This window comes from Salmo salar, chromosome 20 (genome assembly GCF_965601325.2).
Source record: "Salmo salar chromosome 20, fSalSal1, whole genome shotgun sequence".
In the NCBI taxonomy this organism is placed as follows: Eukaryota; Metazoa; Chordata; class Actinopteri; order Salmoniformes; family Salmonidae; genus Salmo; species Salmo salar.
Window position 1 is genome coordinate 50,861,728 of NC_138310.1, and position 15,172 is coordinate 50,876,899.

Here is a 15,172-nt window from a genome sequence, read left to right on the forward strand (position 1 = left end):
ATTCATTGTGACAGAATCCCATTCATCGTATACACTTTTACTTTACAAGGTAGTTGTTATAAAGTAGTAACATATTGGAAGCTGGTTCAGTATTGGGAGTAAACCAGTGGTGTAGGTATAACACAGTTTTTTGATTTAGCCTGACGACTCAAACTAAATTATTCCGCTGTTCTGTTGTTCGCTACATACTTTGTGGTGACGAGGGTCACAAGGGGCCATCAGCGATAAAGCCATCAGCGATTGGATCGTCTCTAACCAATCAGAGTATCAAATGCCAATGACGAATTTTCAAACTGCCGCATGTGTTATAGCTTTGGCTCAACCTATTGGTTTCTGGACCAATCAGACGGCCCTGAATGTGTTCCCATTTGGTGAAGGGTCGCAGAGGTACTCAGATCCAGACTCATTGTGGAGAAGTAGCGTTTAACCGGAGTGTGGGTAGACAGGCAAATTTTGATTAGCATCATTATCACTGTCCCTATCTTGCACTGTCATAACAGCAGTTTCCACCTCTCTCACTCATGGTCTGTGGCTAGGCCTCTAATCCATTTACCTGCTACTCTAACCCTAATTCCCAGTAGTGTTTATAAGGATCCCATGTCTAATCTATTTTATAGGCCAATCCTTCTCCACCACACACTACAAAGCTGATTAAAGAGATTCACTTCGTACTTAATTATCTCTTGCGGATTGCAAGTGCTAGCGGAATATCTGCTTTTTCTGTCTGTTCTCCTTATCACCTATCCTCAATCTGGCCCAAATGACTGGAAGACCGGTGTTAACACTTTACCACTTGCTGGCAGACACTGTAAGTGGCAGCTTCAGAGTAATTGTAACGCCTCATTATTATTGTGTTTACCAATAACCAGCCACAACCAAATTTGCTGTTCCTTTGTTGTTGTTTATCCGTTGTTTATTACAAATATAGCCCACCTGAGTGGGTCTACAATTACACTGAGTATACCAAACATTAGGAACCCCCCTTCAGCCTCAATTCATCGGGGCATGGACTCTACAAGCTGTTGAAAGCGTTCCACAGGGATGTTGACCCATGTTGACTCCAATGCCCACAGTTGTGTGAAGTTGGCTGGATGTCCTTTGGGTGGTGGACCATTCTTGATACACACGGGAAACTGTTGAGCGGGGAAAAACCCAGCAGCGTTGCAGTTCTTGACACAAACTGGTGCGCCTGGCAACTAATACCATACCCTGTTCAAGGCACTTAAATGTGTTGTCTTGCCCATTCACCCTCTGAATGGCACACATACACGATTACATTTACATTTTTACATTTTAGTCATTTAGCAGACGCTCTTATCCAGAGCGACTTACAGTAGTGAATGCATACATTTCATTTTTTTCATTTCATACATTTTTTTCGTACTTAGCCCCCCGTGGGAATCGAACCCACAACCCTGGCATTGCAAACACCATGCTCTACCAACTGAGCTACGGGGAAGGCTGTCTCAATCCATGTCTCAATTGTCTCGAGGCTTAAAAGTCCTTATTTAACCTGTCTCCTCCCCTTCATCTACTCTTACTGAAGTGGATTTAACAAGTGACATCAATAAGGGATCATGGCTTTCAACTGGATTCACCTGGTCAGTCTATGTCATGGAAAGAGCAGGTGTTCGTAATGTTTTGTACACTCAGTATATCTCACTCAGCCTTAAAACATGTAGTCACTATGGAGCCTCTATTAAATGACCATTAAAGCAGTAAGAGTACCTTATAAACAGGCATTAGTATTATTACAGTTTTGTAAGCGGACTTTCAGCCTGTTACAATGTAATGATATAGAATCAGGGACCAGATGGGCTAATAGTAGGCTTCTGTTCCACTGGCTCCATCACACAAAGAGAGAGAGAGAGAGTTCAGTCCTGTCTGTACCATTGACCTGCACTGTAACAGAGCATGAAAACTGGTCCCAGGCCTCAGTACACTCCCAGGGAGCTACAGTATCACTTGATTTCACCCACTAGCACTGATGGTGCTGTTTGTGTTAACAGGGTCAACTGAGTCTCTCTCTCTCTCTCTGTGTGTGTCCGTGTGAGGAGAGGGGTGGGGGCATCTTGCTGATGCAGCCGTTGTTGGATTAGTGCTGAGGAGGAATAAGAGAAGTGTCAGACTAGACAGTAATCCTACCTCCCTGTACTGGGGTCCTACCGTGGTCAGAACCGGGTCAGAATGCTGCTGTGCTGTAATACATTTCACAGCTGGGGGATGACAAGGGCAGGGAATGTGTGCCAAAAGAGAAAATGCATCAGTGATCCACTGTGGGAACCTTTCATCCCAAATAATTTGGAGATGGTGGAATACCATGTGTAAATATATCAGGGAACTGGCCAAAATCATATTTGTTTGGAATATCCACAAAAATATGATTTCATATTGTATTGGTTAAATAATATGTCAAATATATTGCTTCATCTTTTTCTATAAGTTCCATTATTTTTCTTTTTTGATAATCTATTTTGGAACACTGTACACAATTCAAAGTGGCTCACTTATTGGGATCCAGATAATAACAGTAATTCAGGTGAAAAAGGTATCTAGAGCAAAGCCTGGCTCTAACTTGCGTTGTTTGTCCTGATCTTTTCCACATTCTGATTGTGCCCACATTTTTGGACAGGTGTAGACCATCAAAAGACTCACTGTGATCTGATTGTGATCAGATCATCCTGCCCACCTCCAGAGGTCGTCAGACACACGGTGTGTCTGGATATCTTACAAGTGTAGACAGATCTGGACATAGAAACTATTTAAATCAGAATTATTTTTCCCATTGAATGAATGATTACATCAATATGTTTCTTACAATAAATAAATACATATTATTTTGAAAGAATAGCTGTGAAATAGTTTGCATAAAAGGGACCAGGCATTGTGGTCACAATGCAGACACAGTAGAAGGATAACAGAAACATTTGAATACCATGTGCAGACACATTTCTGGAAATGTGCGCACAATCAGAATGCAGACAAGATCAGGACAAAGGACCCATGTTTACACCAGGTATAAATGGGGCTTAGGTGTCTGATGACTGGATTTGGATGTTCTAGCTCCTCACAGGGTTTTCACACATCAGGGTTGTCCAAAAGTGCTGCTTCAGCACCCCTGCCAACGCACTGGCATCGGCGGGCTCCTAATCCTCACCCTCCAGCCACCCTAACCCTCCTACCTCATCAACCCATCCCCTCTCACCAGCTGTAAGCCCTGTCCTGTACACGTACCTGACCTACTGACCAGTTCCAAGTAAGAGTCCCCTCTCTCTTTCCACTCCCTCCCTCCCCTCCCTTTTTCTAGTCTAATTCTATCCCTGGGTTTTCCGGTCTGTTCTAATTCCCCCAGCCTGCCTCTCACTTTCGCTCTAGCTCACTTTACCTGACTTTTACAGGTTAACCATGCAAACACACTTCAAAGAGAAAAGGCCTATGTGAGGCTATGTGAGACTGGAAAAATCTTAATTAACATACTAGTGATGCATTTTGGTTCAGGAACTAGAATACTACTGTCACCAATATGCAATTTCTAGCTTTCAAAAGTGAGACTTTACTGTGAGGAACAACAAATACCTGGAAGCAAAGAGGATGCCGTGTCCGTGGGTCTGGTCTGAGTGCTTTCTCTGTTTACAACAAACAGTTTAAGAGGGAAATCCTGGTCCCACAATGACAGAGATGAGGGAGGGAGGAGTCTGGAAAGCAGACCAGTAATGGAAAAAAAGACTAGTAAAATGCATTTCATGACAACTGAGCAAAACCAACAGACATAGTGCATGGCGTTCCATCATAAGCAATAACGTTTCATCTTATCACCTCACTTTGACAACACTTTGTCACAAAGAGGGAACAGTGAAAATCCTATTTTAACAAATCTGGTTCACACGTTGACTAGTGTATCGTGTATAAATGTTAGCTTGTGTGTAATATGTAAACATGTACGCTCAACACAATAGAAGTGAGAAGAGAATGAAACCATCAACAAACGTTTAGCGCTTGTCAGGATAAGTCCTCCAGGCCCCGCCCCTGTCTAATGACACAGGGCTTCAGCTAAATAAACCTGCAACTATAACTTTGTCTCTTGTCTCAGAGTCCTCCCTCGGTCACTATCTCTCTACCATTTACTCCCAAACCAGGATACTAGAATACTACTACTGCCGTGACAAATCTCCTTGAGACTTTTCTCCTTGATATGGATCTAAAGGATTTTTGCCTGAGTGAAAACGTCAATTTTCTCAGCCAGCACAACCAGTAAGAATTATTGAGATTTATGTTATTTTTTTTGCCATTCATATCATATATACGTTTTATTAGTCATTCATCTGATTGCCATCAATTGTGTGCTGTTCGTTTGTGTTTATTTTAATTAAAGCATTAGATTTTAGGCTTAATTTAGTAGTTTTTTTAAAAGTTATTATTAATTTTCTGTAGAATAAGTGCAAAAGTTGATTTCCTCCATTGGGAACATGAATAGAGGTGGTGGTCCTTGAGGTGGCAGACAATATTGTGGTCTGCATGCCACACTGTTATTGTAGCAGCTCACAGAAACAATAATAGGGTATTATATTTTTGTCATGATCATTTCAATTGTGCCATCAGCCTGTTGTCCTCCTCAAACACCGACGACGCTCCTTCACCAGATGATACATGTATCAAGACGGATCCCCCCAGCCCTAACTTCGCCCTGGACAGCACCACGCCATTCAGTCCCAGCTCGGATAGCAGTGGATACAGCTTATTCTCACAGGGTCACTCGATGGACCCGGAATCCCCGAGTTCGAGCAGCAGCTGCAGCGTTGTCAGCGCAGCACCGGACACTAGCGGCGCAGCTAAGTTTTGGTCAGAGCGCAGTTTGGCGCGCTCGGCGCACGTTGACTCCATCCTCAAATGTGACTACCTATCGTCGCTGCGCTCTGGACCTAAAAGGCTGTGCCTAGTTTGTAGCGACTTTGCGTCAGGATATCACTACGGAGTAGCGTCGTGTGAGGCATGCAAGGCTTTCTTCAAGAGGACAATTCAAGGTAAACAAAAGTGTATACGTTTTTGCAAAAAAGCTGATAGAACATCAAATAAAGCCGTCTGTGATGGTGTGTGTTGCGTGCACTGTGTGCGAGCGTGCACTGTGTGATACATTGAGGACATGACGAAGTTCTTGGCTAGATTTTAATTAATAAAATAATCAATAATCTATTAGAGGGGGAAGAGCGAATGAGGCTGATTGCAGCATACACAGATTTCCAATAGTTATGTCAGCCGCAGACTCAGCTATGGGATTGATTTTTGTGTGAAGACTCAATGTGTTCCATATTGGTTGATGCCCCCGGAAATGATTTATTGTCCCGCACGATGAAATCTGTGGATCTGTCTGCGTACGTTCGTCACACGCCTATCTCAGACAGCACTGGGCCGATTTGGACGAAACGTGGGTGAATGATGCGTCTTGCCATAGATATCTGATTTCTTAATAGAATCCGAAATATTGGATTTTTGCTCTCTGAAACTAGACAGGATTATTCTCTGCTCAAATGTTCCAAAATAACTGCCGCATGATATTGATCTAGTGACGCCTAACGCATTAATGACTGATTTTCAACAATATTTTACTATCTGCCTAATTTCAAGTATGCTTAAAGTTGAATAAAAATTACTTTATCTAATTATTTTATTCTCATATATCAAAAGTGGATTTTCATAATGTGTTCTTTTAGCAACAGTGGCCATCTCAAAGTATGAAAATGCAGATAAATGTGCCTATAACACCACACAACAGATTTTAATTTCTTGTAAATAGCAATCTGAAGAGGTGCCAATCTCCTGTTAAAAATTCAGAGTTGTGATTTGGATGCCCTAATCTCTTGTCCAGGGGACAGGGGAGGGCTTAGGGGGATGTTCATTGATTGAGGGCCCTTGGCCCCTAGATCACCCCTAGATCCAGACCCGCTTGTCTGGGTATAGATGGGTGGGAGAAATTAGCCAATACTCTATTAAATCCCTTTTTGTCTTGTGTGAGGCCAAACGTTATAACACTTGTGGTGGGAGTTGGGCTCAGTGTGAAATAACCAATCAATATCTGTATTTTGTCTGGGCTTCTATTGATTGCTGTGTGAAAGCTCAGGGTGCCAGCGAACACAGAGGCAATTTACTTTTTTCATGGTGCCACAGACAGTGAAACTCAGTAAACCACCAGATGGCAAGGGTAAGCCATGGTGGCACACCCCCTAAACACACACTTTGTTTTACAGCATGACAATTTGACCTTTAGGCTGACTGAAAAGTTAAGCATCAAGAATGCACTCTAAGAAAGATACTGTAAAATGCAGTATCACCTTTTGGATTACATTATTGCGACATTGGCCTTGCTGACTGGTAACCTCAAGTATCGAGGGTGGGGTGTAAACAGAGCTGTGCTTTCTGTGTTTCCAGGTAACATTGACTACAGCTGCCCTGTGATGAACGATTGTGAGATCACCAAGCGTCGTAGGAAGTCGTGCCAAGCGTGCCGCTTCCAGAAGTGCCTGCGTGCCGGCATGATGAAGGAAGGTGAGACTTGATGACCAACTCATCTCAATGGAATCACTGGGCTCAATAAATGGACATGCTTAAGCATACAGGCCCACAGAACACATACACCCTGAAGTAGAGTTTCTAATTACTCAACCTCTTTTTGTATTTGTATTTATTAAGGATCCCAACAACATTAAGGGAGTAATATACAATTTAAAATATTGCATGACATTACCAGGGGCGAAAATCTGATATCAACTTTGGAGGGGACAATTACATTACATTTTCTCAAGAGCAATTCCTGAGGGGGACACCAAAAGTAGTGCTGTAACACATAGCCTACATTGTAACATGGTAAATGTATATTGAGGAACCAAAGAAATAAGGTGTTTGCCATACTCCTAACTACCGGTACCCAAAACTACACAACTAATCACAACAGCAATACTATTGCCTTTAACAAATCTTAGTTCAGTCACCAGTTTAAGTTGAGAGTGGGGGTATCCATGGCATTTTCCAATTATGTTCCTATTTTACAAGTCCAAAAAATGGAGAACCTTTCATAATGTTGCCAAACAAAGACTCAACAAACTTACCTGAGACTCCCTGTCTCTGCCAGTCTGTCCCTGCATATCTGTCCCCAACTCTGCTGTCTGTGTGCCATCTGTTGCCTGATCTGCCTAATGACATCATTGTGAAACATGACCATTAGAATTTCATTTCTTTCTTATGAACATTTTATCAACTAGTCTTTGAGATATTAGGCTACTAGGGTTCTTACTTTGCGTTTTGGTGTACTGAAAAATACTCTGATGTCCGTCTTTTTTATTTTTCTACCTGGCTGGCTGGCTGGCTGGCTGGCTACACACACACAGTGTGTAGGTTATTTACAGTAGGAGATGGGCTTCTATCATCTTATCTTCTATCATTCTATTTGGGCTTCGATCTAAAAGGTAGCTAGCAAATGTGAAACGGATTGCAGTGACAAGAGTTGACAGCTGTATGAGTTCACCATTTACACAACATATGCTGCAACCTTTTGTAATTTTAATAGTTTGTTTCATATTGGCTGGCTTCCAACAATAGCTGAATTTGCAAAGCTAGCGAGCACCAATTCCGTTTCAGTGGTGTTTGCTATAATCTTTGCTACCCGGGTTAAATAAAGGTGAAATAAAATAAATAAATAAAAGTTCCCTTGCGACAATTTAGCTTTTGCAACGAGACCATTAAATATATTTAAGACAATGGTAGAAGAGAGTGTTATTCTGTTCAGTTTGGACTTCAGTTTATCGCTAACCTTATCACAGGGACTTTGAAGCACTAACTTACATCATCTGCCTGCTGATCTTGGAATAAATTGATGATAGCAAAGATTCCATCTTTGACGACGCCACATAAATGGAATAGGTACTAGCTAGCTTAATAGTTAATATTTGCGCGCTAGCTCTGCATATTCAGCTAGTGTGTGTGTGAACCCTGCCAACATAAAACAAAACATTGCATTGGCACGATTGACTGGATGAACCTCACGTCAGTTACGTGCATTGAGTGCCTTTCAGACAGTAGACGTGACCCCTCTGTTACCTTGCCAACTAAGGAACTGGCAGTGGATCAAACCATTGTGAGGCAAAGGGTGGGGAGGTCGCAATCTTTTGAAACTTAAAAACGCGCTATTAAGTGTCTATAATCAGCACAATTGCTTTCATTGCGTATTATTAATATTATTTAAATTACATAGTTATGTTTACAGTGATATATTGGGGGGGACAAATCATATTTTTCCCAGGATGGGGGGGGGTCGTGTCCCCCCCGTCCCCCCCTGGGATTTCCGCCCCTGGACGTTACATTTCCCTCAGTCCACTACTCAACTACCACATATCTAGAATACAAAACCCATGTGTACGACGTGTGTGTAGAGTGCGTTTCTTATCATGTGTATGTGTAAGCATGTGTCTGTGCCTGTGTGTGTGTCTCTTCACAGTGCCCGCTGTTCCATAAGGTGTATTTGTATCTGTTTTTTTTAAACTGATTCTACTGCTTGCATCAGTTACCTGATATGGAATAGAGTTCCATGTAGCCATGGCTCTATCTATTACCACTGTGCACCTTCCATTGTCTGTTCTTGACTTGGGGATTGAGGATCAATCAATGAGGAAACATGATGATCACTGATAATCGTGTTTGTGTCACTACAGGCGTTCGCATGGACCGAGTAAGAGGAGGACGTCAGAAGTACAAGAGAAGGGGGGACTCTGGCCTCTCTCTTTATATGAAGGCCCCAGACACACACCCCGTCAAGTCCAACGGTGTGTACCCTCTGTCGTGCAACACTCACACACTCCAATAAGAGCCGTGTCAGTCACAAACGGGGAGTGCAATAGAGTACATTACTAATATATCTGTTTGACCTCTTTCAGGAAACAAAGTGATCTCCCAGCTCCTCTTGACAGAGCCAGCCCCCCTGTGTGCCACACCTGACAACTCAACCAATGACGACAACCTTAAAGCCCTGCTGACGCTGTGTGACCTACTAAACAGGGAACTCCTGGTCATGATTGGCTGGGCAAAGCATATCCCAGGTACCCACTTCTGTTGCTCTTGTATGTCATGTTAAATAAGCATGAGTCCCTTAAATAAAGGTTAACAAAAAAATGCTATGCCATGCCATTTTACACTGGTACAAATGGACAAAGTAAACTTTTTATACTGAGAACTTATGGAGTATCATGTTTCCATATTTGCCCTTCCAGGCTTCTCTGCCCTTTCATTGGTGGACCAGATGGCCCTGCTGCAGAGTGGTTGGATGGAGACACTGGTCTTGTCAGTGGTGTCTCAGTCTCTGGGCTATGGGGAGGAGCTGGTGTTTGCTGGGAACCTGCGTCTGGACCAGGCCCAGTGCAGAGCGGCCGGACTCTCTGACCTCTACACCGCCCTGAGACAGCTGACCACCAAGTACCAGCAGATGAACCTGAGCCAAGAGGAGGTGGTCACTCTCAAGGCTATGGCCCTCGCCAACTCAGGTACTAACTACATGGCATGCACTGGATATCTGTTATCAGTAGTTTGGTGTTGTCAGCTGTGACAGAGCAGACTCAAGAGACGTACAGTACCGGCCAAAAGTTTTAGAACACCTACTCATTCAAGGGTTTTTTCATTATTTTTACTATTTCTACATTGTAGAATAATAGTGATGACATCAAAACTATGAAATAACACATATAGAATCATGTAGTAACCAAAAGTGTTTAATAAATAGCTACCCTTTGTCTTGATGACAGATTTGCACACTTTTAGCATTCTCTCAACCAGCTTCATGAAGTAGTCACCTGGAATGCATTCCAATTAACAGGTTTGTCTTGTTAAAAGTTAATTTATGGAATTTCTTTCCTTCTTAATGCGTTTGAGCTCATGATCAGTTGTATTGTGACAAGGTGGGGGGGTGGTATACAGAAGATAGCCCTATTTGGTAAAAGACCAAGTCCATATTATGGCAAGAACAGCTCAAATAAGCAAAGACAAACGATAATCCATCGTTACGTTAAGACTTGAAGAACAGTCAATACGGAAAATTTCAAGAACTTTGAAAGTTTCTTCAAGTGCAGTCGCAAAAAACATCAAGCGCTATGATGAAACTGGCTCTCATGAAGACCGCCAGAGGAAAGGAAGACCCCGAGTTGCCTCTGCTGCAGAGGATGAGTTCATTAGAGTTACCAGCCTCAGAAATTGCAGCCCAAATAAATGCTTCACAGAGTTCAAGTAACAGACACATCTCAACATCAACTGTTCAGAGGAGGCCTTCATGGTCGAATTGCTGCAAAGAAAACATTACTAAAGGACACCAATAATAATAAGAAACTTGCTTGGGCCAAAAGTCACGAGCAATGGACATTAAACCAGTGGAAATTTGTCATTTGGTCTGGAGTCCAAATTTGAGATTTTTGGCTCCAACCACCATGTCTTTGTGAGACACGGTGTGGCTGAATGGATGATCTCTGCATGTGTATTTCCCACCATAAAGCATGGAAGAGGAGGTGTTATGGTGTAGGGATGCTTTGCTTGTGACAATGTCTGTGATTTGAATAGAATTCAAGGCTACCACAACAATCTGCAGCAATACGCCATCCCATCTGGTGTGGTCTTAGCGGAACTATCATTTGTTTTTCAACAGGACAATGAGCCAACACACCTCCAGGCTGTGTAAGGGCTATTTGACCAAGAAGGAGAGTGATGGAGTGCTGCATCAGATGACCTGGCCTCCACAATCCCACAAACTCAACCTAATTGAGATGGTTTGGGATGAGTTGGAACGCAGAGGGAAGGAAAAGCAGCCAACAAGTGCTCAGCATATGTGGGAACTCCTTCAAGACTGTTGGAAAAGCATTCCAGGTGAAGCGGGTTGAGAGAATGCCAAGAGTGTGCAAAGCTGTCATCAAGGCAACGGGTGGCTATTTGAAGAATATCAAATCTCAAACACTTTTTATTCCATATGTATTATTTCATAGTTTTGATGTCTTCACTATTATTCTACAATGTAGAAAATAGTAAAAATAAAGAAAAACCCTTGAATGAGTAGGTGTTCTAAAGCTTTTGACTGGTGGTGTAGCTGTAACCTTGTACAGTGCCATGCAAAATAATTCAAGATTTTCCTTTTTTGTTGCATTACAACCTGTAATTTAAATGGATTTTTATTTGGATTTAATTTAATGGACATACACAAAATAGTCCAAATTGGTGAAGTGAAATTATGTATTCAGTCCTTTGCTATGAAGCCCCTAAATAAGATCTGGTGCAACCAATTACCTTCAGAAGTCACATAATTAGTTAAATAAAGTCCACGTGTGTGCAATGTAAGTGTCACATGATCTCAGTATATATACACCTGTTCTGAAAGGTCCCAGAGTCTGCAACACCACTAAGCAAGGGGCACCACCAAGCAAGCGGCACCATGAAGACCAAGGAGCTCTCCAAACAGGTCAGGGACAAAGTTGTGGAGAAGTACAGATCAGGGTTGGGTTATAAAAAAAAATCTGAAACTTTGAACATCCCACGGAGCACCATTAAATCCGGTATAAAAAATGTGAAGAATATGGCTCCACAACAAACCAGCCAAGAGAGGGCCGCCCACCAAAACTCATGGACCAGGCAAGGTGGGTATCAGAGGCAACAAAGAGACCAAAGATAACCCTGAAGGAGCTGCAAAGCTCCACAGCGGAGATTGGCGTATCTGTCCATAGGACCACTAAGCCGTACACTCCACAGAGCTGGGCTTTACGGAGGAGTGGCCAGAAAAAAGCCATTGCTTAAAGAAAAAAATAAACAAACATGTTTGGTGTTTGCCAAAAGGCATGTGGGAGATTCCCCAAACATATGGAAGAAGGTACTCTGGTCAGATGAGACTAAATTGAGCTTTTTGGCCATCAAGGAAAACGCTATGTCTGTCGCAAACCCAAAACCTCTCATCACCCCGAGAACACCATCCACACAGTGAAGCATGGTGGTGTCAGCATCATGCTGTGGGGATGTTTTTCATCGGCATGGACTGGGAAACTGGTCAGAATTGAAGGAAGGATGGATGGTGCTAAATACAGGGAAATTCTTGAGGGAAACCTGTTTCAGTCTTCCAGAGATTTGAGACTGGGATGGAGGTTCACGTTCCAGCAGGACAATGACCCTAAGCATACTACGAGTGGTTTAAGGAGAAACATTTACATGTCTTGGAATGGCCTAGTCAAAGCCCAGACCTCAATCCAATTGAGAATCTGTGGTATGACTTAAATATTGCTGTACACCAGCAGAAACCATCCAACTTGAAGGAGCTGGAGCAGTTTTGACTTGAAGAATGGGCAAAAATCCCAGTGGCGAGATGTGCCAAGCTTATAGAGACATACCCCAAGAGACTTGCAGCTGTAATTGCTGCAAAAGGTGGTTCTACAAAGTACTGACTTTGGGGGTAAATAGTTTGCGTGCTCAAGTTTTCCGTTTTTTTGTCTTATTTCTTGTTTGTTTCACAATAAAAAATATTTAGTTTCTTCAAAGTGGTAGGTATGTTGTGTAAATCAAATGACACAAACTCCCCCAAAATCTTTTTTAATTCCAGGTTGTAAGGCAACAAAATAAGAAAAATGCCAAGGGGGTGAATACTTTCGCAGCCACTGTACAATCCCTCTTAGAAAGCATTATAAGAGTGGCAGAACTACCAAAAAGATATGCTACTATCTAACCTGCCTGGCCACTGCTTACAATAATTCATTGTGTAAAATTCAGCTTTAAATCTACTACACCGTCCCCAGGCAGCCCTACATACAGCCACTCCTTCAGGACTGTGGGGAGAGTTAGGGCTCTATTCAATCCGCATAGTGGAAGTTCAGTGTTGCAGCATGATTGAAATTTAAAGGTAATGTTCCCGCATTAGCTGAGACTGTATTCACGATAAGCGCTGCATATGTCGGCTCAATTACCTTTACATTTCTATCACACAATCTTTAACGCTTCGGCGATATTGACTGAATAAAGCCCCTAAGTGTGATCCACAGTGCCTTTCCCTTGGGGTGTGTCCTTGAACACACTTTTGCTCCAGGGTCAGGTCCCCTAGCAGGGCAAGCCTGTTAAATGATGGTCAATTACTTGAAAAGCTGCTAGCTGTCAGGGAATGAATGAGTGGCTAGCCGCCCCCAATATTGGCAAACGTCCCTCACAGGTCTCATATTTTAGCAATGACATTCTCACAGCATTACCCAAGTCAGTATCAGCCCTCCACTTAATTACAATTTTTAACTACTATTAATAATTTGATATGACTAATGTTATATTTTGTTTGTTAGGGGTCATTCTGTGAACCCATGTTATACTACATACTTTTGTGCGACAACAAAAAAATCTATGCATTTTAGTTGAATAATAGTTATTCAATCACCTCTGTATAAACTGCCACTCTTCAGACCACCATGACAGAGAGAGGGGAGGTCTAGGTCTCTGCTAAATCTGTTCTCCAACACCCACTTCTCTCACCCCTCCCCTCCCCGCTGTTGTTCCCCAGACCCCAGCAAGTGAAAACTGATCAATATCCGACAGTGAGACGTCTGCTTCTGCCCTCAGCCCTAATCAATAAATCCATCTGCCCCGCAAATTATCACAGGAATTCAGAAATCCATTCGGCGAGTCTGGCTGTGTTAGCCTGACACTCCGGGGCAGTCACACCGCCTGAGGTGGCTAGAAGGATCAGAGAAGGGAGCTTCTGTTTTTACATTTACAGTCCTTTCAGGAAAAATGAGTGTTGGCCGCATGCAACTTAACTTTGGCCTGTCCATTAGCCCTCAATGGAGAAACAAATGAGGTGGACAATGGGATCTGACATGCTGTCATGCCGAAACAAGGGGAGGTTTAACCCCCGATTCCACCCACACCCAAACACCCACAGGCCTCGCTTGACCTTGTCTCTCCCCGCTCAGATGCAGAGAACCTGGAGAATGCGGAGGCAGTGCAGCGTTTCCAGGACGGGCTCCATGAGGCCCTGCAGGAGTATGAGAGCTCCCAGCACCCAGCGGAGCTCCACCGGGCAGGCAAGCTTCTCATGACCCTTCCCCTGCTCCGGCAGACTGCCAACCGCGCCGTGGACAACTTCTGCAGACTCCACCTGGAGGGCCGCGTGCCCATGCACAAACTCTTCCTGGAGATGCTGGACGCCAAAATATGACTGTTCTACACCTAACCTCCCATTGGCCCCTACAAACCTTAACCAGGTGCCCCATTGTTGAGGGGTCAGAAGTTCAGGGCTTGGTGGTTCGCAGTTTTATGACAAGTCATGGTGTCATTGAACAAGACTGACATAAGAATTGCGTACAATAGAACAACTTATACAAGTGATAGATCTCATTTCTTATTAGGGTAAAAGTCAAGGGCTCTATTCAATCCGTATCACGGAAGTTCAACGTTAAAGTGTGATTGAAATTTAAAGGCAATGTTCCCACGTTAGCGGAGACTGCGTTCACTGTAATCACTTGTCTATGTCCGCTCAATCGGAAATTACCTTTACAATGCTATCGTGCAATCTATAACGCTTCAGCGATAAAGACTGAATAGAGTCCCAAGTCTAGTATATTTTTTAGGTACTTTTTCAGAGGAGAGTATGTACAAATGTTTTTTTTATATATATACACACATCTATCTCTCATGGCGATTTTCGAGCCATGATATTCAGTCAATATGAAAGAATGTTACTCATGTGAAAACATAATAGCACTGTGGTTATTGACGCTGCATTCTGGTAGCTAGAGATCACATAGCCAAATGCCTCCAAGCAGTTAGCCAGGCTGAACCAAACTATTAGTACTGCTATCATTACAAACAGCACATTCTTCTGACTTCCCTGCCTTATAATGTACTAAGGTGCGACACCATTTTGTATTTTATTTATGTATTTATTACATGATCGCTGTACAAAGACATGAACTGCTTTCATACTAGTATGTATGCTTTTGAATAAAATGCTTTTGGAATTAAATGTGTTTAGAGTGTGACAGACATTGGAGTGTGAACATTGCGTTTCATGTTGAACCAAAAAGTAGGCTCACTGTAATTCGTTTTATTCAATTAATGAAGACCAGATTAGAAAAGTAGTCATAAAAGATAGAAATGTGACTTAACTGGAGGGTACTGTATATGAAATGCA

The 15,172-nt window shown here is 42.7% G+C and overlaps 1 protein-coding gene across 1 annotated transcript; it reads left to right on the plus strand.

Annotated features, from left to right (window-relative positions):
• Positions 1-4,095: 4,095 nt before the first annotated feature.
• Positions 4,096-15,004, plus strand: LOC106580735 (estrogen-related receptor gamma). The gene is made up of 7 exons (XM_014162083.3): positions 4,096-4,251; positions 4,600-5,021; positions 6,424-6,540; positions 8,700-8,810; positions 8,922-9,083; positions 9,255-9,524; positions 13,953-15,004. Exons 1-7 carry the CDS (start codon positions 4,193-4,195, stop codon positions 14,195-14,197), a joined length of 1,386 nt encoding a protein of 461 aa, XP_014017558.1. The 5' UTR covers positions 4,096-4,192; the 3' UTR covers positions 14,198-15,004.
• The last annotated feature ends 168 nt before the right edge of the window (positions 15,005-15,172 follow it).